The following is a 23,618-nucleotide window of genomic DNA, read 5'->3' as shown; positions in this document are numbered from 1 at the left end:
TGGGAATATTGAAGGAAGAGGTTTCTTCACAGGTAGACCAGGTTGAACTGAACATTTAAAAGATAAATGTTGCAGTTTGTTGATGAATAGATTTTTAACTGAACTCATGAATGTCATAGATGCAGGAGTTTAGTTTCTATGGTTGTGTGTTAATATCTGGGTTTGTTACACTTTTGTGCATCATATCTCATTTTTTTGATGCTTTTGTGCGGAATTATCCAGGTTATTGTTAGTTTTGTGGGTTAATATTCAGGTTATTAACACTATTATGTATCAATATCCAGATTTATTTTGATACTTTTGTGCATCTGTGTTGAGATTATTTATACTTTTGTGTGTTAATATCCAGGTTAGTGACACTTTTGTACAATATTTTCCAGGATATTGATAGCTTAGTGTGTTAATATCAATTATTGTTACTTTTTTGTGTTAATATCCAGGTCATCCATCCTTCTGTACATCAATATTTAGATTTTTGATACTTTTGTGCAATATTTTCCAGATTATTGATAGTTTTGTACATAAATGTCCAGGTTGTTGATTGTTTACTGATATTTTTGTGTATTATTATCCAGATTTTTGACCCTTTTGTGTGTTAATATCCAGGTATTTTTATTGTTTTGTGTGTTAATATCCAGGATTAATTACACTTTTGTGCATCATTATCCATGTTATTGATAGTTTTTGTGTGTTAATATTCGGGTTTTTGATAATTGTATGCATTAATATTCAGGTTAATAACACTTTTGTACAATATTTTCCGAGGTATTGATAGTTTAGTGTGTTAATATCACAGTTATTGTTAATTTTGTGTGCTAATATCCAAGTTAGTGATAATTGTCTGCATTCATATTCAGGTTAATGGCACTTTTGTCTGCTAATATCCAGGTTATTAATAATTCTGTGCATTAATATTCAGGTTAATGACACTTTTGTGTATTAATATCCAGTTAATCAATCCTTCTGTGCAATATTATCCAGGTTATTGATAGTTTTGTGTATTATTATTTATTAGATTTTTACCCTTTGCCGTGTTAATATCCAGTTTTGTTTTTTGTAATGTAGTTTTGCATGTTAATATCCATGCTATTGATCCTGGTCAGTGGGGCTAAGTGTCTGCTATCTGCAGAATCTTTGCATTTCAGGCTACAGCTGAACTGACTGAAAGCACAGTAATGAATTGTGATGCAGTGCATTAAATTAGGATCCAGTTAGACAGAAGCAGACTTCGTAGCTGCTGGATATCCCATAATGGTTTCCAGAGAGGAGACAAATAAATGTGATTAATAACTGTGATTAGTGTATTGAGCAGAATAAATCAGGCTCGTACACATATTGTTCTGCTTGGGGGTGAATATTTGCTGTTTGTGAACGCTACGTTAACACTTCACATCTGCACTCATCCGTCGTGGAGGAGAACTTTCAAATTAAAGCGCTGCTCTGATATTCATGTTTCCGTGGAGTTGATCAGTCAGTGATGAAGCTCACTGATGAGCTGCTGAAAGCTCGTTGATGCAACGGTTTGCTGTGCAGCTAGCCTGGCGAGCTACTGTAGCTGGAAAGTTAACCAGTCATGTGCAAACGCTAGCCAGCCACAACAGCTTGCTAATCTAGCTGACTTCCTGCCGCATGGCTAATAGACACCTAATCTGAATACTGCTAATAATAGGTGGTCAATGATATGAGAACAATTACCAGTAATGATTGCGTTATATTAACCCTCTGAACTCCGAGCAGTTTCTAGATGATAAATCAGTTTCGAGTCCTAATGCACAAATTTTAAGTCATTTGATACATTTTGTGTCATTCTAGACAGTTTTCAAGTCACTGTACCAAATTTTTTAATATATTTTTGACAAATTTCAAGTCATTTTTGTGTCATTCTGCATAATTTTAGACATGTTTTAGTTACCTTGCACAAATTTTAAGTCAAATTAGGACACATTTTAGGTAATTTTGGACCTTCTAGACAGTTTTTGAGTCATTGTACAAAATTTTTAATTCATTTTTGACAATTTGGACTAACTTTAAGTCATTTGAACATTTTTGTGTCATTGTGGACAGGTTTTAAGTCATCGTGTACAAATTTTGTGTCATTCTAGACAGTTTTCGTGTCACTGTACAAAATTTTTTTCTAGATTTTTGACATTTTAGATAAATTTTAAGTCATTTGAACATTTTTGTGTCATTCTGGACAGGTTTTAAGTCATCGTGTACAAATTTCAAGAAATTTTAGACATGTTTTAGTCATCTTGCACAAATTTTAAGTCAATCGGGACACATTTTATGTCATTTTGGACGTTTTTGTGTTCTTCTATACAGCTTTCCAGTCATCACACACAAATTTCAATCAATCGAGTTACTTTGGATATTTTTGTGTCATCCTAGACAGGTTTTGAGTCATTTTGTAACTAATTTCATAATACATAATATGAGAACCATAGGCAGTTATTATTGCATTATATTAACCCTCTGAACTCTGAGCAGTTTGTGGACATTTCTTTGCTCCTGTCTAATTTTTTCCTCACTGTAGTCCTGCACCGCCACAAATAGGAGAGAGAACTATAGAACTATAGATCATTTTTTTTGTCTTGCTTTGGTCATCTTCATCACATTGTGGTTGTTTTTAATGTTAGTTTGGTCATTTTATGTCATGTTTTGGATATTTTAGGACATTTATTTTACAAATATTACAAAAACAAACAAACCCTGTAATCCGCATGGAAGCACCAATGGAAAACAATAGAGGCTTCACAGACTACAGATATTTATTTTACATTTTTACAGCCTCTGCAAACTTTGTCACTCTTCTCTGCACATCAGAAAGATGTTTCACTATGCTGAATGTATTGTCCCACTACTTGCTTCTCTGTATACCATATTTGACATATGCTGCATTTATTTTAATGATCCAGTCTGTTTTATTGTCTCTTGTTGACCTGAGGACTCGCTGAATTCTTGCTACTTCACTGTTGGTCACAGCTGAGTGACTCATGGAGAATCAGTTCTACTGAGGAGCCCAAAAGTTTGTTGTTTTTCAACAGAATCTGATCCGGAATGTTCAAAACAAGATGCAAAAAGAGGAAAATAGTAAAAACAATCACAAGCTGATGAAAATGACCAAAACAAGGTGAAAGATTATTGGAAAAATACACCAAAGATGACCAACATGATAATAAAAAATGCTCTAATGTGATGAAAATGATCAAAGAAGAAACAAAATGAACAGAAAATAATGAATGCTGATGTTAAATCATTTGACTTGTCGCCGCTCTCTGACATTCACAGATTAGGTTTTTGCAGCAGGTGATCGGAGATGAATCCTCGGACCTGCTAATTCAGCCGAGTGAATGAAGCTAAGGGTGTGACAGCTCATTAAGACTTTCATTGTGTCTCCGCTCAGGTGGATGAATGAAGGCTGCTGTGATGCTTTCATGTCAGACAGGTCCGTTAATTTGTGCGAGGAAGAGGTTTAAGGAGCTGCGGCAGCCTTGATGTTCACTTTAATGAGCAGAGAAGGATGCAAACGTGTCCATCTTCGCTCATGTTAAGTCACATCCACTGAATCTGATGGCATTTGCTTTCCCTCTTGACTCCCGCTGGCCTCTGGCAGTAAACATGCACAAATGTGTTGCTAATAAATCGGGAAGGTCTCATGTTCACCTTTGTAAATGTTAAATGGGGTTCAGTTCAGGCGTCTGTGGAGCAAAGTCTACGACAATTGCTCCTCTTCAGTATTCAGGTTAAAGCTTTGAGGTGTTTGGGCTCATTATCCTGCTGCTGTGTTAATCTTTGTGCACACAGATACAATCGGAGAGTGGAGCACATCTGAAGAATGGGTGAAGTCCAATCAATGCAAGTGTCCAAAAAAAGACATAAAACGACCAAAATTTTTATTAACAACCAGAAAGCAATGAAAATGTCCAACAATAATAAAAAACAGGACACAAAATTACCACAATAAGACATATTACCAAATTAACATACAAATTACCAAAATAAGGTATAAAATTTCTGTGTAATGAAATCTAATTTTTTTTAAAAAATGTAATTAATAAAACTGAAATAACTGAAATTATAATGAAAGTATCCACAAGATTAAAAAAATTACCAAATAAGGCAAAAAAGCCCAAAAAAGACACTCAGAATGTCCAAGACAAGACACAAAATGACTCAAATAAAAAATAATCCCAGCGAGAGACGAAAAGACCAAAATGATAAAAATAAACCGCAAAATGACCCAAATAGGACACAAAATGCCAAAAAGACACTGAAAATGCCTTAAATAAAGTAAAAATAAGTAACATAAAATGCAAAATACACCAAATAAGACACAATATGACCAACGTCACAGTCATAATACGTAAAAAAAAAGTAGTAAAATAACCCCAGAGTGACAAAAAATGTATTAAATAATTTTAAAGCAACTACAAGGCGATGAGCTAAACAACAAAAACACCAAAGAGATGCTGAAAATGACCACAACAAGCCACAAAATGAGCGTTTGCGTTCTTTGTAGAATCACTTCTGGAACTACTTTAGCAAAAGAGAGCGCTGCATATTAAAGAGCTGTAAATCCTGAAGCTACCCTCATATTGGAGTTGATTGTCTGCACTTTAGATTCATTGAATTACTCTAACTTGCTTTTCTAAATGGCTAAAATAATATATATATGTGTGTATGTAACTGTACACCGATAAAACAGTGAATCTGTGACTGTTGGTTCTCACAGAGGTAGGAATAAAAGCGGCAGTAAAAGGCTCCGTTGTTCAGTGAATGAATATGTGAATCCATGAAACCAGCAGACTAGAATTGACAGAGTGTTTGTAAATTCATGAGATGGTGGATTTCCTCCTGCAGACTCTCCTTCACTTCCTCCGATCTATTTTTCATGAACTCTGTCAAACTGTTCTGCATCCACATCTTATTTATGCTGCGTCCCAGTGCTGCCAGTCGCAGCCGTGCACTGGTTCCACTGGTTCCACTGGTTCCACTGGGAGGATTCGTCATATGGACGAGCTGCTTCACGTATCTTCATTTTTATTTCATATCCAGCAATGTTGATGCTCTGTAACGAGCATTAGTCATGTGAACGTCTGTTTCAATTGCTGTCACATCCGTCACATTTTCAGTTTACTGTTTCAGGAAACACAGAAATCATCCTCCAGGAACAGACACTGAGTGATGAGTTAGAGTTTGATGGACAGTTGTCCGAAATGACTCAAAACCTGTCCAAAATAGCTTTAAAATTACCCTAAATGACTCAAAAATGGTCAAAGCAATTTAAAATTTATCCAAAATTACTTGAAATTTGTCCAAAAATAGTTGCAAATGACTCACAATCTGACCAAAATCTCTGTTTATCCAAAATAACTTATAAGTTGAACAAAATGACTGCAAAAACATTCAAAATTACTTAAAATTGTTCAAAATGTCCACAAAAAATGGTCCATCTTGACTCACAATTTATCCGAAATTGCCCCAAATTATTCAGAAACTGTCAAAAACAACTTAAAACAAATGATCCAAAATGAGTTAGAATCTGTCCAAAGTTACCCATAAATGGCCCAAAATGACTATTTGTCCATGTTTGAATTGTCTCCAGCAATTTTGGACTTTGTTTCTGAGTCACAGTAGACATTTTTTTTATTATTATTATTGTTCTGGACAACTTGAATGTTGTATCTGGCAAATTTTCAGTCTTTTTCAACAATTATTGAGTCAGTTATTGTGACTTTGGAAAGTTTTTAAGTTTTTGGGGTCCCCAGATTGATCCACCTTCACATTTAACGCCTCAGTTCTCACAAAGCTGGACAGCAGATAGCAAAGTTAGACGTGTTAGTGGGAAATACAGGAGGCTGATAAAACAGGGAGTCTCCTTTAAGCCTTTAAGTTGGACTATGTTTCTGTACAGGATAATGTTTTTATTTTCCTGATAAAGATCCTGAGAGCTTTCTTTCATTATGGTGAACATTAAGATCACGTCCACAACTCTGTTGTTTGTCCTCATTTGTTTCAAGGAAAAACCTCCAATTACTGAAAGAGCGAAGACTTCCTGGTTTGTTTGGTTCAAAGTGTGAAACCCAGAAACTGAAGATGAAACTGAAATATGAGCATCAGAGCATCACATCTGTGTTAAAGAGACTGAAACTACATCTCTCATCTCTCACTTGTGACCAGTGTTTCTGTTTTTTTGTCCACCCAGTGCACCGTCTGGGACTGGGACTCCAACGGCAAACACGACTACATCGGCGAGTTTGAGGCCACGTTCAAGGAGATGAGAGGAGCCATCGATGGACGGCAGGTAAGCTGCTGTTTCAATCTGGAAATGAAAGTTATTGACAGATTTTCAAGGCTTTACACTTAAACATTTCAATAAACCGGGTTCGGTTTTTATGTACATGTTGTCCTTTCAGACAAATTGAGTTATTTTGAAGAAAAATATTGTCGAAAATGACACAAACCTGCTTAAAATATTTCAATAACTGTTCAGAAAGACTCAAAATGTGTCCTAAATGGCACAAAGTGTTCAAAATGGCTAAAATTTTGTCCAGAATCACATTTTTTTTAGCCATTTTGGACTTTGTGAGTCATTTTGGCCAAATAGATTTCTTTTAGACAGAAGTATTTCCCAAAATGACAAAATCTTATTACAAAAATTCTTTAAAAACAGTTTAAAATTACTCAAAATGTGACCTCAATGACTGAAATTGTCCAAAGTGACTTAATAATGATTGAAATTGTAAAAAAAACAAAAAACTAAATTTAAAGATGTTCAAAATGGCAAAATTTGTCCAGAATAACTCAAATTTTGTCCATTATGAAAGTCGATTCCAACATCACTCCAAAAATATCTAAAATGATTTAAAAATGAATTGAAAATGAAAAAATACCTGTCAAAACTCAAAAAATACTCAAAAGTGGTTTAAAAAGACTGCACATTTGTCCAAAATAACAAACTCTAGTCCAATGTCAATTTAAAAACCTTCCAAAATGACCTAAAATTGATCCAACATGTTTCAAAAGTTGTTTGGAACCACAAAATTTAGTCCAAAATCAATCATGAAACTTTCAAAAATGACTAAAAAAAATGTCCAAAATGAAAGTGTATTAAAGTTGGACTAAAAATAATCTTCACCTGAACTCACAGAGGCTGATTATATATACAAAGTGAGTGTCAAATGCACAATATGAAGAAGTCGTAAACACTCTTTGCTGAAGTTCAAATACCAGTTGAAGAGAACAAGATGTAATTTCAAGCTAATGGAATCCAGAAAAGTAGATTAATATCAGCAAACCAATAAGTGAACAGTCCTTTCCTTCAGCTTAAAGACCTTTAACAGTGTGAATAAATTCTGCAGCCACAGTCTCTTCTGCTTCCTGTAACTTCACTGATTATTCTCGTGGCTCTTTGTAGCTCGCAGCTTGTGGTCACGTCTGATTGCGGATTGAGAAATCTGACTTCCACACCAGTTTTCCTGCTGTGTGATCAGCTGCAGTGGATCCAGTTAATATTTAATGTGCTGCCGATGCTGCTGTGGGAGTGTTTGCGATCTCTCCTTCAGCTGCCTGATCAATTTAAATGCCGGCTGAGAGTCGGACAGAGCGACACGACGACTCGCTCGCTGTGACTCGCTGTGACTCGCTGCTACAAAGAGAAAGCCTCAGCAGGACGCCACATAGAGACGCTGCAGGGGGTAACATCGCAGCCCTGCAAGACGCTGTTGTAGATGCTGGTTTTTAAAGTCTGCATTGTCATGTTTGAATTCATCACTTTCTGAACAGATGCTGCTGCATCTTAAAGCTGTGTGTGGCAACAAAACAGTTTATTTTTATCTGGATTTTAACAGGCTTTCATGTTTTCCGGCTAATTTCTTGCAGCCTTTCCTCATAATTTTTTTCAAGAAAATAACAAAAAGAGGTGCAAAACCAACACAAATAGACACAACATCACCAACAAGTGACTGAAAGAAACCATAAAATGACCAAAAAAGAGACACCAAACCACCACAAAGAGAGAGAAAATCATCAAGTGCCTAAAAAAGACCACAGATACTAAATGACGAAAAAGAGATGCAAAACCAACACAAATAGAAACACAAAACCACCACAAAGAGAGACAACATTACCAACAAGTTACTAAAATGACCACAAAGAGACACAAAATGACCAAAAAATTGGACAAAACCACCACAAAGAGAGAGAAAATTACCAAGTGACAAAAAATGACTACAAATAGACACAAAATGACCAAAAAGAGACACAAAACCACAGCAAAGAGAGAGAAAATTACCAACAAGTGACAAAAAATGACTACAAATGGACACAAAATGACCAAAAAGAGACACAAAACCACCACAGAGACAAAATTGCCAACATGTGACTAAAAATGACCAAAAACAGACACTAAATGACCAAAAAGAGATGCAAAACCACTGCAAATAGACACAAAATAATCATGAAGGTGTGGCAGGAAAACAATTTATCTTTATCTGGATTTTAACAGACTTTCATGTTTTTACAGTTTCTATATTTTCCAGCCAATGTCTTACAAACTTTCCTCATAATTTGTTCAATTTAGTTGGTATTTAAGGAAGAAAATGACAAAAAAAAGTCACAAAACCACTGCAAATAGACACGAAAGGACCACAAATACACACAAATTGAACACAGAGACGCAAAATGACCAGAAAGAGATGCAAAACTACCACAAACAGACAAAATGACCGAAAATGTGTTGCAAAAACTGAAACAAAAGACAGAAAACTGAACAAATATCATTCAAAAATTAGTGATCATGGTAATCTGTGATGATTAGATTTGTTTTGTGTCACTTTGGGGCCAATTTGTGTCACTTCTCATTTGATTTCTGTAGCTTTTGTGCTCATTTTATGTCTCTTGGTGATCGTTTTTTGCCCTTTTGTGTCCCTTTTTGTTGTCAGATTTTTGTCCCTTAGTGCTTGTTTTGTGTCTTGTGGTAGTTTTGTGCTGCTCTACTGGGACAGTTTGCGTCTCTTTGTGGTCATTTTGTGTCTTTTGTTTTAGTTATTTTGTGTCACTGGGGTGATTTTGCAATCATTTTTTCCTTTTTTTAATGCCTTTGTGGTAGTTTTGTGACACTTTGTAGACGGTTTGCATCTCTTTGCGGTTATTTTGTGAATATTTTGTGCCATTTGTGCTCGAGTGTTGTCCTGTTGCAATTGTTTCATGTCTTTTTGGAAGCTTTGTGGTCACTTTGTGAATCTTTGTTCTTGTTTTGTGTCTTTTTGTGGTCGTTTTGCATCTCTGTGATTGTTTAGTTTCCCTTTTTGGTAATTTGCATCTGTTTTTTGTAATCTTTATGGTTGGTTACTATGTCTTTCTGGTCATGATGATTATTTTGTTTCCCTTTGCACTCGATTTTTGTCAATTTGTGCTTATTTTATGTCTTTTTGTGTCTCTTTGTGGTTGACTTGTGTCTCTTTGTGGTGATTTTGTGTCCCTATTTTGTCCCTTTGCCTTGTGTTTTGTGGTAATTAAATTTTCCGTCTAGCTTTCCTTTATTTTCCAAAAGTTTAGCTGGTGTCTGGCTACAGCTTCTAAGGGTTTTTCAAAAAAAAGTGGTATCAAATTTGGCACTGAATTGCTAATGCTGTCATTTTCCTCAGAAGTTCAGAGCGACCAAAACCAAACTATGACTGAAAAACTGGGAAGAACAAGAAACAACCCTGAGGCGGTCACTGATAAATAATAAGAGATAATCACTCACAGTCTGCACAGCTGTAGTTTCTGTCCAGCTCCACGACGTGTGGCTCTAATTTAAAAATGTGTACCAATTAAAAGGATCAATGGAAGAAAAACTTGGCAACAAGTCGAGTTTTAAAAAAGAAAACATGTTTATTTATATATATATATATATATATGTATATATATATACATATATATACACACACACATATACACACACACATATATATATATATATATATATATATATATATATATATATATATATATATATGTGTACATATATATATATATATATGCATGTTTATAAATAATTCATAAAGTGACAGCAGTTGCTGTCAGTTTCCAAAGCAGATAAACAGAAGGTGTTAATTTGGATGCTTCGTGACTTTGAGCGTTTCAATCCTGAGGGAATCGGTTTGACCTTCCCTCGAGCTGCGACGCTAATGCGTCTACAAACTGCAAACTGTGAACCCGGCAGGTCGAATCACAAACCACCTGATCGCCGTCAGGTCCTGCAGCTCTAGGTTTCCATAAAAGCGCCAATTAGCAGCATGACCGCCCCTTCAAAAAAGTTCCTCTGGGTCTGAGTGTGTTCTGACAGCCAGCGTGGCATGATTACCCGAGAGCTAATGAAGACCGCCGTGCAGAAGAAAAGCTACTGCAGAAACGAGCTAATTAAAGGGCTCTCTGTCTGTCCGTTAAGATGGTGAAAGCTCACAAACAACGAGAGGAAGATTCCTGAGCTGTCTCATTATCGCAGACGAGGACATCTTCAGTGTAACGATGCTGTTTGACCGTCTCGCACAATCACACCTCAGTCTTCGTTCATCCGTCCACCACAGCTCTAGTTTTGTCAGATTTAACAAACACCATTAAATATCAGACCCAGCCAATGCAAAACCAGCACAAAAGAGAGACAAAATGAGCAAAACAAGACGCAAAACCGCCACAAAGAGAGACAAACTCATCAACAACATTTTTAAAATGACCACAAAAGGATACAAAATGACACAGAGATGCAAAACCACCACAAACAGACATAAAAGGAGACAAAAACACAATAAAGAAACACTAACTCACCACAAAGAGTTTAAAAATAGCCACAGACACAAAATGATCACAAATAGACATTAAATGATCACAAAGAGACAATAAATGACCAAAACGAGATGCAAAACCATCACAAATAGACACTAATTGACCATAAAGATATGGAAAACACTGACAAATAGACATTAATGGCCTCAGAAATACACAAACTCAGCACAAAAAGATGCAAAATCAAAACAAATAGACATAAAATGACTAAAACAAGGCACAAAACCAACATGAATGGACAAACCTGACCAAAAACTTGCACACTACCACAAATAGACACTAAATGATGACAATTAGACACAGATCTCAATGAACGCAGAGACAACATGACCACAAATGCACACAAAACCAACACAAATCGATACAATATGACTAAAACAAGATGCAAAACCATCACAAATAAACACAGACTGACCAAAATAGGAGACAAAACCACCCCATATAGACACAAAATGATCACAAAGATATGCAAAACCAAAACAGATAGACGCAAAATAACTAGAACGATGTGCAAAACCAACACAAATGGAAAAAATTACCAAAAACTGATGCAACACCACCAAAAATGGACACAGAATGATGACAAATAGACACAAAATGAACACAGAGAGCCAAAATGACCACAAAGAGATACAAAACCACCAAGTCATCAAAAGCTAGTGACTGTATTTTTTGGAAGGAAATATGGATACATCCATATATTTATTCACACTTTCTGTGGCCATAACACCATCCTCAGCTGAATATTTAGCTTTTTTTTCCCCTTTATTATTTGCTGTGGGAAGTCAAATTTCTGTAGATATTGAACACTTAAAGTTACTTTTCCAGGCCTTAAAACATGAAATTCTAAAAACCCAACCAACACTTTCTGCAAAACTTAATTTTGGGTAGTAAATAATTTGCAGCAACATATTTCTTAGCAGGACATTTTTACACCTTTGCGTTATCTGGATGAGATCTTGTCACATCAGGATGTAATTTACTCCATTGCAGCTCATTATGCACTAATGAATGTTGTCCTAGCTGTAAATTACTTTTGCTTTATTGGCCAAATTCCAAATATACCAAGAAAATAATCACCTCTCGGCCCCAGAGTCCTGTCCAGCCGTGTTGAGTGAATGAGATGTGACTGTGAACTGGCTGCAACAGGAGGGAGATTCCTCTTCAGCCCTCACAGAAACAGAGCAGTGAGTGGATCTCCTCTGGGGAGCGTCCTCTCTCTTCGTCAGCTTTTATTTATTGGCCTCCTCCTCCAGCTGACAGCTTCTTCTCGGCCGGCGGCACAGAAATCCCCGCGAGCCGAGGCCTCCAGAGAGCCCTCAGTTCATCCCCCTCCGTCCTCCATCCATCTCACTCGACACAAATAGACTCTGAGCCGCCTCGTGTCACCTGGTCTCCACGGATACGAGTGATGGAGTCGGGGTGAATCCTCGGCGGCCTTGTTTGGGAGACTGAAGGATGCTGTTTTTGCTCGGGGGGTCTGTAGTTAATGCTGCTGTCCACCAGACCTCATTCAATCTGAATATAAAGCTGCACTCTGACTCACCAAGGAAAACATCTGATTGTGACCCCTTAAAAGCAGAACCTCTTCTTTTTGGACCCTTCTTTAGCATTTTTATTAACATTTATTACCACAATTTGATTCGTTCCTCCTCCAAAGAATATCAACTCGTGGCTCACATATTCAGAAAAGACAGGTCACTGTTATTCATGCAGCATATTGTTTTAAATGTGCTTGACGTCATGAAAGTAACCTATTAAATAAAAATGCTGAAGTTAGCACTCTCTAGTTGTGATTTTACCTGAGTAATTTACATATTAGTGATTAAAACTCTACAAAAATGATCTAATATACTACTATCACACATATTAATGCTGAGACCCTACAGCGTTATTAATTATGTAGAATAACTTAACTGATGTGTTATTATAGCTAAAACCCCACAGTATTATAAATTACTGAATTTAACCTACCTAATATAAATATTGAACCTAACACCCTACAGCATTATCAATTATAGAGATTAACTTGTCTAATTTAGAGCTACAGTTCTGACCCTACAAAAATATACATGAAGATATAGCAGAATTTAATCACAGAAGTGCTGTCAACAAGTGTTTGGACAATTTTTATTTTCCTTAATAACAGGTTGATGCTTCAATGTGTAAAATGTCAGTAAATAGTGAAACTGACCATCATTATTTCATGAAACTCAGGTTGATGAAATCACATCCTGTTTCATCTCACAATCAGTAACAAACTCAAAGATTATGGAGTTACAGCCACAGAAAACTGAAATATTCACGTTGTAGAAGCTCTTAGCAGTGAACTTTTGGTAATTTTGCTCATAAAACAATCATCACTTCATATCGGGGCAGAGATCAGTTTCTGAGTAAATAATGAAACTGACATAAAGGGTTGCAATGGTTCACGGACGACAAAAATAAGTGAGCAAATGAATTGCCATTGAGTTTAATTGTCGATTAGTTTGTGTTTTTCACCCTGATACTTTTCCAATACTTTAACTTGAAGGCTTTAAAGCAAACTGGAGTGAAATGAGTCATCATGTGAGTCTGATGTGATCAGATAAAAACATGAACTAAATTCTCTGATCAGCTCTGGAGGACCGCAGGAAAACTGATGAACATGTAAACACATTACTGTCGCTTTCTGCTGCCAGAAAATGTCTTCCAAAACTAATTATGCTTCTCGTTTAAGCTTCTGCTCGGTTGTTTTAGTGGATTATCCATTTTAATGACAGTTCTCACCTCCCTTTGTGAAAATGTTCCACCAAAACACTTCACCTATCACCATTTTTTAGCAGGATCCCGGCCTTAGAAATTCAAACAATCCAGACGCAGCAGACCATTCTGCAGCACTGGTACTGATATAGATGTAGATATGCAAGATTAACTAGAAGGTGGAAGAGGTCTAAAAGGTGGGAAAGTGCCTTTTTGGTCATTTTGTGTGTTGTTTGGTCATTTTTATCCCTTTGTGGGTTTTTTAAACATCATTTTGCATTTTGTTTTGACCATTTTAAGGGTCCTTTTGGCCATTTTGAGTGCCCTTGGGTCATTCAGTGTCTCATTTTGGTAATTTTTTTTCACTTTGTGGTTGTTTTTATTATAATGTTGGTCATTTCACATCTTGTTTTGATCATGTTCTGTTGTTTTGCTCAGTTTGTGGGTGAGGAAATGTAGAAACATTTTGCCCATTAGTTTTTTTCATTTGTTGACACAGGCAATTAACAAGTAAAACTAAGGACAGAAGGTTCTTCAGGTTCACTGATAAATGAAGACAGAGCCCTGAAAGACCAAAAACAGAGCTGAAAGGGAGTAAATATTGGACAAATACCACTCCAAATGAATGATCATATTGTTTCGGTCATGTGTTTTCCACCTAACTTCATGCAAACTTTCCTCAAACTCAGTTGTTTTTTAGCTGTAATCACAAAGATATTTCCAGAGAAGTCATATTAAATTTGCTGCTAATTACTAAACATGAGTGATTACCAACTAAAGTGTCAAAACCAAGGAATCCTGAACTCTGTCCATCATTTAAACTAAATTTTAACAACATATTTCCAGCATCAGACCCTCATCAGGCAGAATATTTCCAAGAAAGTCTTACATAGTTCAATGCTAATTGTAGCTAATGAAATATTGATTAATTTCTACCCATTATTTTGTCAGTTTGTGAACACAAATAAACAAATTCAAAAATAGTCACGCAGTACTTCACAATAAACCAAAGTGAGTCGGAAAGAATCGTCTTTTTAAAAGAGGACACAGATCTTCAGCCTAACGGGAGAGAGTTCAAACACTTGGAGGTCGTGACTTTAAAAGCCGTGTGGAAAACAGCCTGCGAGCCCTGATCCAAGGACACGAGTCCTGTTGAGGAAGGCATGAGCCCTCAGAGGCACAACCACGACTTTAAATTGAAACCTGAATTTAACGAGGAGCCGCTGCGAAGAAAAACAACAAAGGTTTAATCTGAGAGGATCTGTAAGAAGCTCCACAGCAGCCTATTTGACAACCTGCAGATGTTCCGGGGAATTATTTATTTTTTTGGTCATTTTGTGTCTCTTTGGGATCAAAGTATTTGTTCCCTACAGCAGAATGATAATGAGGTGCTGCAGACCACAGCAGAAGATGGAGGAGGTCCCTACTGACCCATATGTACCAGAACAATGTGTGATATTGGCCATTAAATGGTTTTGTGCCTCTTTGGGGCAATTTTGTGTCTTAATTTGTTCATTTTGAAAGTGGTTTTGGTCATTGTGTCTTATTTTTTTCTTTTTATCTTACTTCTTGTTTTGGTAACTGAATGCCTTTTTTAGTCACTTTGCATCTTATTTTGGTAATTTTCATCGCCTTCTGGTTGTTTGGAGCCATTTTACTTGTAGTGTTGGCAATTTTTTATTACATTTTGGTCATTTTGCATCTCAGTTTGGTAATTGTGTATCTTATTTGGTTTATTTTAATCACCTTGTGGTTGTTTTTAATATTTTTTTGGTCATTTTGTGCATTATTTTGGTCAGTTTGAGTGTGGTTTTGTCTTATTTTGGTCATTTTCATCACTTTGTGGCTGTTTTTAATTTGATTTTGCTGTACTGCAGCGAGAGCGAGTCCCACTGTGGGACAAAGGTTCCCTGTACGTCATAGCAAATTATAACCAGGCTGTTCACATTTCCCTCAAAAGTCACCCTTAAATTCCAAACAGTAGGTTTCATAAAAGCCAGATTTTCAGTAACCTTTGGAACTAAAGCGTCTGGGGCTGTAATGTGTTTTCAGACTGTGCAGATCCTAAAGTAAGTTATCTGTTTACTTCAGCATCACCACCACTCTGTGTTCTTTTTAAATTCACTCTGCTGTTTTTTTAATGTCATTTTAGTAATTTAGCATCATATTGTGGGTGATTTTATATCTTATATGGGCCATTTTCATCCTGTTGTGGTTGTTTAGGGTCACTTTGTGTCAATTTGAGTGTGGTTTTGGTCAGTTTGAATGCTGTAGTAGAATTCGAGTGACGCTGTAGGAAGGTTCCCTGTATTTCATACCTGGTTAAAACAAAACTGATGGCATTTTGCCTTAAAAGTCAACCTCAAATTCCCAGCAGGTTTCATAAAACTAAAACTTCCCATAAACCTAGTGTCTGGGGTTGCTCAGGTTGATCTCAGTAATGTGTTTTCAGATGATGTGATCCTAAAGTCAGTTGTCTGTTTATCTACTTCAGCATCACCCCTCGCTGTGCTGTTCTTGAATAAGCTCTGTTGACTAAAAGCTGTTTTGCTGCCTCTCTGATTATGACCTTAAAATGAGGACGATGGCTCACTGATAGTGTTTACATGATGTGTTTACAGCCGTATTAGCGTCTCGCTAACGAGGAGGCTTTTGTCTGAAGTCACCTGAGCAGGCTGCAGGTTGTTGTTCGCCTCTTTGGGCTCAGGCAGATTATCAGCTCAGTTGGTGATTTGTAATGGAATGTAAACCGACACACTCACTCACCTGAGGATGAATAATTAGCACGTTCATCTGGAAGCAGCAGCTGGTTGACGTTTAGCTGCTCCGTCTGAGTCTGTAAGCTCCAGATGATTTGATTTAAAGTGTCAGCAAATAAAAAACAGATCACACAAGTTAAAATGTAATTAAAATGACTTAAAACATAATAACAAAATGTTGAGTTATGAGTGCGATCGCTGCAAGCTGCTTTCCCTGCTGAAGAAGCTTGATGCAGCATCAGAGCTTTGTAAGTGGCCACATGTTGGCGCTATTGGTACAATTTTTGAGGATGTGAAGCACTTTAACATAATGCAGATGTCTGCCAAGTTTCACCTCAGCAGACCTTTTTGATTTGACGATATTGGGAATTTTTTAGCACCATGAATTCAAAACTTAATAGCGAATACATCATAACAAATATCAACAACATTAAATTCCCTGAACTCTGAACATATTCTGTCTCATTTTTCCTCACTTTAGGCTTCTTTTTCACTGCAGTATGAAGTCCTGCACATCTATGGAAACAGCACAAGGGAATTTAGAAATGTATTTTGTGCAGTATGACGCAGAATCAGAAATCAGAAGAAAAACTTTATATTCGTTGATTCTTTCTTTTACAAAAAATGAAAAAACCTGGAATCAACATGTCCAACATTTTTCCAAGTATCCACAGTGTTGCCAACTCTGAAAAAAACTGGTGATTAAAAAAAAAAAATCATTGGCAATAATGCATAACAAAACCATAAAATGCTTTTTGATTTGAAACATTTGATCACAGAAATAAAAGATGTTATTTTTGTGATGATTCAGCAAGAATGACAAGCTGTACCACAAAAACAGAAGTATTTGTGGTCTGACTCAAGTAGAAGAGAGTTCTGGTTCACCAAATATAAGTTTGAAAAAATATTTATTTTAATATGGGCATTTTTTTCATTTTGTGATCCCACTATTTATTAACACAGGTCATTTAGCCTCACAGAAGACTTTGTCATGGTGCCCCTTTATCAGTTTGCCAACATGAAAATGAATGCTTCTTTGGGTCACTGCAGTATTAAACAGTAAGAGTTACTACAGCTAATCTACAGAACTTGAAGTATGCATCATCTGGGAAATGGTAACTCGGATTGGATTGGGAGCAGAAAAAAACAACACAACAATGTTCCTAGGTTACAGCAGATGAACTGATTATAACTCTGTTTGTGTGTTGCAGGTGCAGTGGCCGTGTATAAACCCCAAATACAAAGTGAAGAAGAAGAACTACAAGAATTCTGGGATTGTTATTCTGAACCAGTGCAAGGTGACTAATGTTTTCCTCTCTGTTATTTCAGCTCAGGGATTGAGGAGCAGTTTTCTACTGCTCGTCTTGTTTTCTCCGAGGCTGATGTTGTCGTTTGGCTGACAGACTGTTAGAAGCTCCAATTATGCAGCGCTGAGCAGCCCGACTAACCTGACATTTCCCGCCACGCGGTGCTGAACGGCGCTCAGACGGCGAGCGAGGGGAGTCAGGGGAATCCCGCCGCCGAATGAAAGCAGGATAACATTTAGCCTGATGACACTCGACACATGAAGGGTTCCCGCTTCGGAATGATTTAACAGCCGCTCGGAAGCGCAGAATGAGCTGCACAACACGGAAACAAATTACAGAGCCTCAGCGGAGCGCGCAGCTAATTTACACTTGATGGATGAGCAGTTTGAGTGCAAGCAGGAAGGAAGCCAAATGTTTTCAGAGCAGGAGATTTGTTGGTGGTGAGAAGACAGAAGGAGAGCAGGTTTACCGACCGACTGATGGAGCGACAGGTCAAAAGGTCATCCATCCTCTGCTACAGCAGCGAGTTCATGATCGTCCACATGCACAGGCAAACAACGTGGTGCTACAGTTTTAGGCAAATATCAGTCATTTGGTTTAGTTTTAGTCACAAGGACTAAAAACATTTTAGTTTAGAAAACCTCAGAGACATTTTAGTCAAATTTTTCACATTTTTGGAATCTTGTGTGTACGTTTACTGTGATTACGATGTCATTCTGGTTTATGGGGATTCCAGTAGAAAAGGCTCAGTGCACAGACGGCGTCTCCTCAGTAAATCCAGCTGTCATTTCCAAATTCTGTGGTGGTCTTACATCACTTTGTAGTTGTTTTATATCTCTCTGTGGTAGTTTTTCATCATTCTGCTTCACTTTGTATTTGTTTTGTCGCTCCTTGTGGTTGTATTGGGTCTTTCTATGGTTGTTTTTTATGTTTGTGGACGTTAAATGTTTCTTTGAGGTTGTTTTGATTAATTTTGCATTCCTTTGTGGTTGTTTTATGTCTCTTTGTAGCTGTTTTGTGTTTGTTTAGAGCAGTTTTGTGTCATTTTGCACCCCTTTGTGCTTTGTGGTTGATTTGTATCTCTTTGTGGTTGATTTACATCTCTTTGTGGTTGTTTTGTATCTCTTTGTGGTTGATTTGCATCTCTTGTGGTTGTTTTGTATCTCTTAGTCATTGATTTGCATCTCTTAGTCATTGATTTGCATCTCTTTGTGGTTGATTTGTATCTCCTTGTGATTGTTTTGTGTCACTTTGTGGTTGATTTGTATCGCCTTGTGGTTGTTTTGTATCTCTTTGTGGTTGATATGTGTCTCTTTGTGGTTGTTTTGTATCTCTTTGTGGTTGATTTGTGACTCTTTGTGATTGTTTTGTATCTTTGAGATGGTTTTGAGTCATTTTGCATCATTTTCTGATTTTGTTGTGTGCTGTTTTGAAATGCACCACTCTGGTCTGGAATGAAATTTAAAGTTTTCAAGATTGTTGATCAGACAAAGGCATCATAAATCAGTCAGACAGAAGTCATAGACACTTGCATGTGGTTGCTGATGTCTGCTGTTACCTACCAAAGTCTATTCAAATATCAATCAATTTTACACACACATCGATATTTTATTATTTCATACATTCAAGCCACCAAACTGTTTAGATTGTTTCGTTTTTTACACGTCAAAGCAAATTCAACAAGCCAAACACCTTAAATTGTCAGTACTGTTAAATATTGTTATCAAGTGTAGTGAGATGAGGATATGATGTGCAAACACAAAGCCATGTTTATCAAGCATCTATAAAGGCTGTAAAGGCAAAGCTGTCCTGCTAATTACCTGTTTAAAGCAGCAGCTGGCAAACAGTGATGAAGTTTCATTGACCGTGACGCTCGGTTTGATGTTGCAAACCTTAAATATTTCAATTCGTGGCTGTTTTCTGTCTTCAGATCATCAAGATGCACTCGTTCCTGGATTACATCATGGGAGGCTGTCAGATCCAGTTTACTGTGAGTGCATCACATGAATACACACATACGGACACACACAGTTACACAATCCCAACCTTTACTCTAACCTGAACCTCAAACAGCCATTTAAAGGTCTGTCCCTATGTGGGCCTCATAAACATAGTCAAACAAGCACACACGCACACACACAAACGCACACACACACAAACACACACGCACGCACACACACACACACACACGCACACAGGTCACACTTGGGTCATCGTCCTGCTTCGTTTTGCCGTCTGGGAGGAGAAGCAGCATCCTGCTTCATGTTCTTGGGGTATCTCTGACGTCGCCATGGAAACAGTAACCAGGGCGACACGTTCAGCAGCCTCCATGTCCCAGTTAGCTCGTCACGAGGCTCTCACTGGGATGTGACCAGTTAAACCAGTGCAGCAGAGCGAAACAGTGGCTGGAAGGTGCTGAGTATGAAATCTTGATGTTGAAGATTTTTAAAAGTGTTAAATTTAACTTTTATTTCACTTAAATTTAACCGTCAGTAAAAGTTGTTTACCAATTGTTTCTGAACATAAAAAGTCAGATTTCCACACATTTGTTGCTATAAATCCACACGACTACAAACAACAAAAAACTCAGAAAGTTTTGTTGTCGTCTTTGCCGTCATTGTGTTTCCATGCCCAGTGGGTTTATATCTTTAGTGACTCTGGGTTCGTTTTGAGTCTTATTGTGGCCATTTTTAATTTTTGTGGTCATTTCACATAACCTTGTGTCTTTGTGGTGTTTTTGGGGGGTTTTCTGCATCTCTTCCTAGTTGTTTTGAATCATTTTGCATCTTTTTGTTGTTACTTTGCGCCTGTCTGTGATCATTTTACATGGCATTTTTGAGTGTTTTGGCATCTTTTGTTGTCATTTTTTGTACTTTTGCCATCGTTATGCATCACTTTGTGGTCATTTCAGTTAATTTTGGGTCCTTTGCAGCTGTTTTTAATCAGTTTGCAACCCTCCATGCAAGTTTTACATCGCTTTGTTGTGTTTTTTCATCTCTGTGGTCTTTTTTGTGTCTTGTTGTGGGAGTTTTGCATTTATTCACATCACTTTGCGGTCACTTTGGCTTGTTTTGCGTCTCATTGTTGTTTTGAGTCAGTTTGCATTTTTGTTGTAGGTTTTTCATCTGTCATTGTTTTGTGTCTCCTGGTAATTTTTGCCATTGTTTGTCTCTTTGTAGCTGTTTGTCATTGTTTTGCATCTCTTCATAGTTAGTTATTTTGTTTCGTTTTGTTGTCTTTTTTTGCTTTGTTTCTTTGTGATCTTTTTGCATCTCTTTGTTGTCATTTTTCACCACTCTGTTGTTTTCTTATCTCTGTGGCCATTTTTGTCTCTTTTAAAGTAGCAAAGTAAAAACAATCAATCTGGTCTTACAATGAAGTAGAAAGTTTACCAGATATTTGGTCAGACATAAACATCCAAAATCAGAGGGAAGTCATAAACATTTATAATAATAAATACTGTAATGTGGTTACTGATGCCTGGCCAGCATTTGAATGTTTTCTCCATCTAAAGGTCCCCTTACATGTCTGCAAATTGAACATCAGTTTGCACATAGGTGAGATGTGAATCTCCACCAAACTCCATTCAAATATCAGTCAATTTCTGACAGATATTTTCTACGTAGAAATCTCCAAACAGTTTTTTCTTATTTTACCATTTTGCTGCCTTTTAACATTTAAATAGTAAAATAATAAATGGTTAAGTTAATATTACTGAAGACTCACCACAGAATTTTCTCCTGTTTGATAAATCCAACACAGAAACACAGAGAGCAGCAGCTGAAGTTCTATATTAGGTCATTTGGAATGATTATTAGTCAGCCTGAAAAGACCAAAAATGAAGGTTTTACAATCTGTTGCCATTTAGCTAAACAGCTTTAAGCTACAAACCCGCAATCTCAATGATGTGAACTTAACTGCTGCTGGTGCATGTTTTCGATATATATAATTAAAGTAAAAGAAAGCAGCGAAAGGGCAACATTTTGTGTGCTTTTATTGCTTGTTCACTTTTTGTGAATCAGAGGATAAATGACTTTAAACGTGTTTGGAGACTCGAACACGGCGTCTGACTGCATCCTCCTGCTGTGAACACATGTTTACATGTAAACAGAGCATCACTCTCCCTGAACGCTTAAATGTTTCATCACTTCAGCATCAGTCAGTAAAGAAGAAGAAGATGAAGAGTTCCTCCTGTCAGAGGTGTTTCTGAGATGAGCTGCTGGGACTCCAGTGTGTTTACCTGCAGCTGGGTTTACTGGCTAAGAAGATGTTTCTCACTCTTGAGCGTTTTTCTTCAAGTATCTGACAACAAACGCATTTCACAATGCTGCGTTACACATTCACAACCTCCTGTTGTAAATACACAATGCGTGATCAACACATTCTGGTGACAGTTGGCTGAAAACACAAACGGCTCAGTTGGCAAACTGACAACACTCAGCTCGTCTCCTCCAGAATCAGTCCAACACTAAGCAACTTTCTCTTTGTGGATTCTGTGTCTTTTTGTGGACATTTTGTGTCATTTTGTGGATGTTTTGCGTGTTTCTGTGATCTCTGTGTGCCTCTTTGTGGAAATTCTGTGTCTCTTTATGGACTTTTCTGTCACCCAAGGGTTGTTTTGTGTTCCTTTGTGGACTTCTATGTCTCTTTGTGGACTTTTTGTGTTACATTGTGGATGTTTTGTGTCTATTTGTGTATGTTTTGTGTCTCTTTGTGATCATTTTGTGTCAGTGTTATTTTGTGGTCCTCTAGTGTGTCTTTGTGATCATTTTGGGTCTCTGTAGATTTTTCTGTCGCCAAAGGGTCGTTTTTGTGTTTGTGGGTGGTTTTGTGTGTAACTTTGTGGATGTTTTGTGTCTCTTTGTGGTAGTTTTGTGTCTCCAGTAACTTTGTGTCAGTGTGGGACTTCTGGAGTCACTTTAAACAGCAGCTCGGGTTGTCCATTTAAATCAATCTGAACGTTCGCTTGAAGCTGAATGTGTAGGTGCTGCTCTGTGATTGGTTCTTATCTCTGATTGGCTGTTGTCTCTGCAGGTAGCCATCGACTTCACTGCATCCAATGGAGATCCTCGTAACAGCTGCTCTCTGCACTACATCCACCCCTACCAGCCCAACGAGTACCTGAAGGCGCTGGTGGCGGTGGGAGAGATCTGCCAGGACTACGACAGGTAACAGCCAATCACACAGCTCCATCCCTTAAAGGGACAGTGCAAGTTAAAGAAACAGCAGCTGGTTTTACTCTCATCTGTGCAGTAGAGGATGGATGTTTTATATAGTTTTCTCTGTCCTCCCTCACAGCCAACTTGTTCTCTTTTTTTGATATCTTGGTCATGATTGTAGAAGCTGCCAGTTTGAATATTTCCTTCTAATGCCTGAGACACTTTAAAATCCTTCAGGCTTCACTTTCTGTCCCACGCAAGCTTTTATGATATTACATTTTGTAAAGGTTGTAATTTATTCTGTGTGAGGGCAGAGAAACCTTGAAGTTAAAATATGTTCAGTGGGAAGGTCTGAGATCTGAGAGCAGCCGGCTGCTTTCTTCAGCTCCGCTAAAGATTTAAATGTTTGAAACTAGAAAGTGCTCAGAGAAACTCTCTCCAACTGAAGGCTGCACAGACCTCAAAATGGGAATTTTTTTTTCAATGTTGACATGTTTTAAACATGACTCTGGAGTGAGATCTTCATGTCAACACATGCTGACAGACTTAATGTTTATTTATCACAGTGCTGAAATGTTACAGCGTCACTCAGATTTGATGCAAATGTAGAATTTTCTTTACAGCTGCACAGATGTGTTCAGGAATGTAGTGGAAAGTAACTGCTGTGTTGTATTTAAGCACACTTTATATGTACTTGAACTGAAGTATTCCCATGTTATACGACTTTCTACTCTGTTACTCTATTCTACTATTTTGGAGGTAAATTTTGCACTTTAACCCTTAAATTGTCTGAACTCCAGTTTCTTGGCATTTATTGCTAGCAA

At 37.3% G+C, this 23,618-nt stretch overlaps 1 protein-coding gene across 1 annotated transcript in view; it reads left to right on the top strand.

Annotated features, from left to right (window-relative positions):
* cpne4a (copine IVa) overlaps positions 1-23,618 on the top strand; it is an 89,078-nt gene that overhangs the window by 46,557 nt on the left and 18,903 nt on the right. Inside the window, exons 8-11 of the mRNA XM_023281916.3 lie at positions 6,206-6,304; positions 17,540-17,626; positions 19,566-19,625; positions 22,670-22,803. Coding sequence (XP_023137684.1) covers positions 6,206-6,304; positions 17,540-17,626; positions 19,566-19,625; positions 22,670-22,803 — 380 coding nt within the window. The remainder of the gene's footprint in view (positions 1-6,205; positions 6,305-17,539; positions 17,627-19,565; positions 19,626-22,669; positions 22,804-23,618) is intronic.

Source organism: Amphiprion ocellaris, chromosome 9 (assembly GCF_022539595.1).
Source record: "Amphiprion ocellaris isolate individual 3 ecotype Okinawa chromosome 9, ASM2253959v1, whole genome shotgun sequence".
Classification (NCBI taxonomy): domain Eukaryota; kingdom Metazoa; phylum Chordata; class Actinopteri; family Pomacentridae; genus Amphiprion; species Amphiprion ocellaris.
Note: the sequence above shows the minus strand (reverse complement) of the source record. Positions and strands in the feature narration are given on the sequence as shown.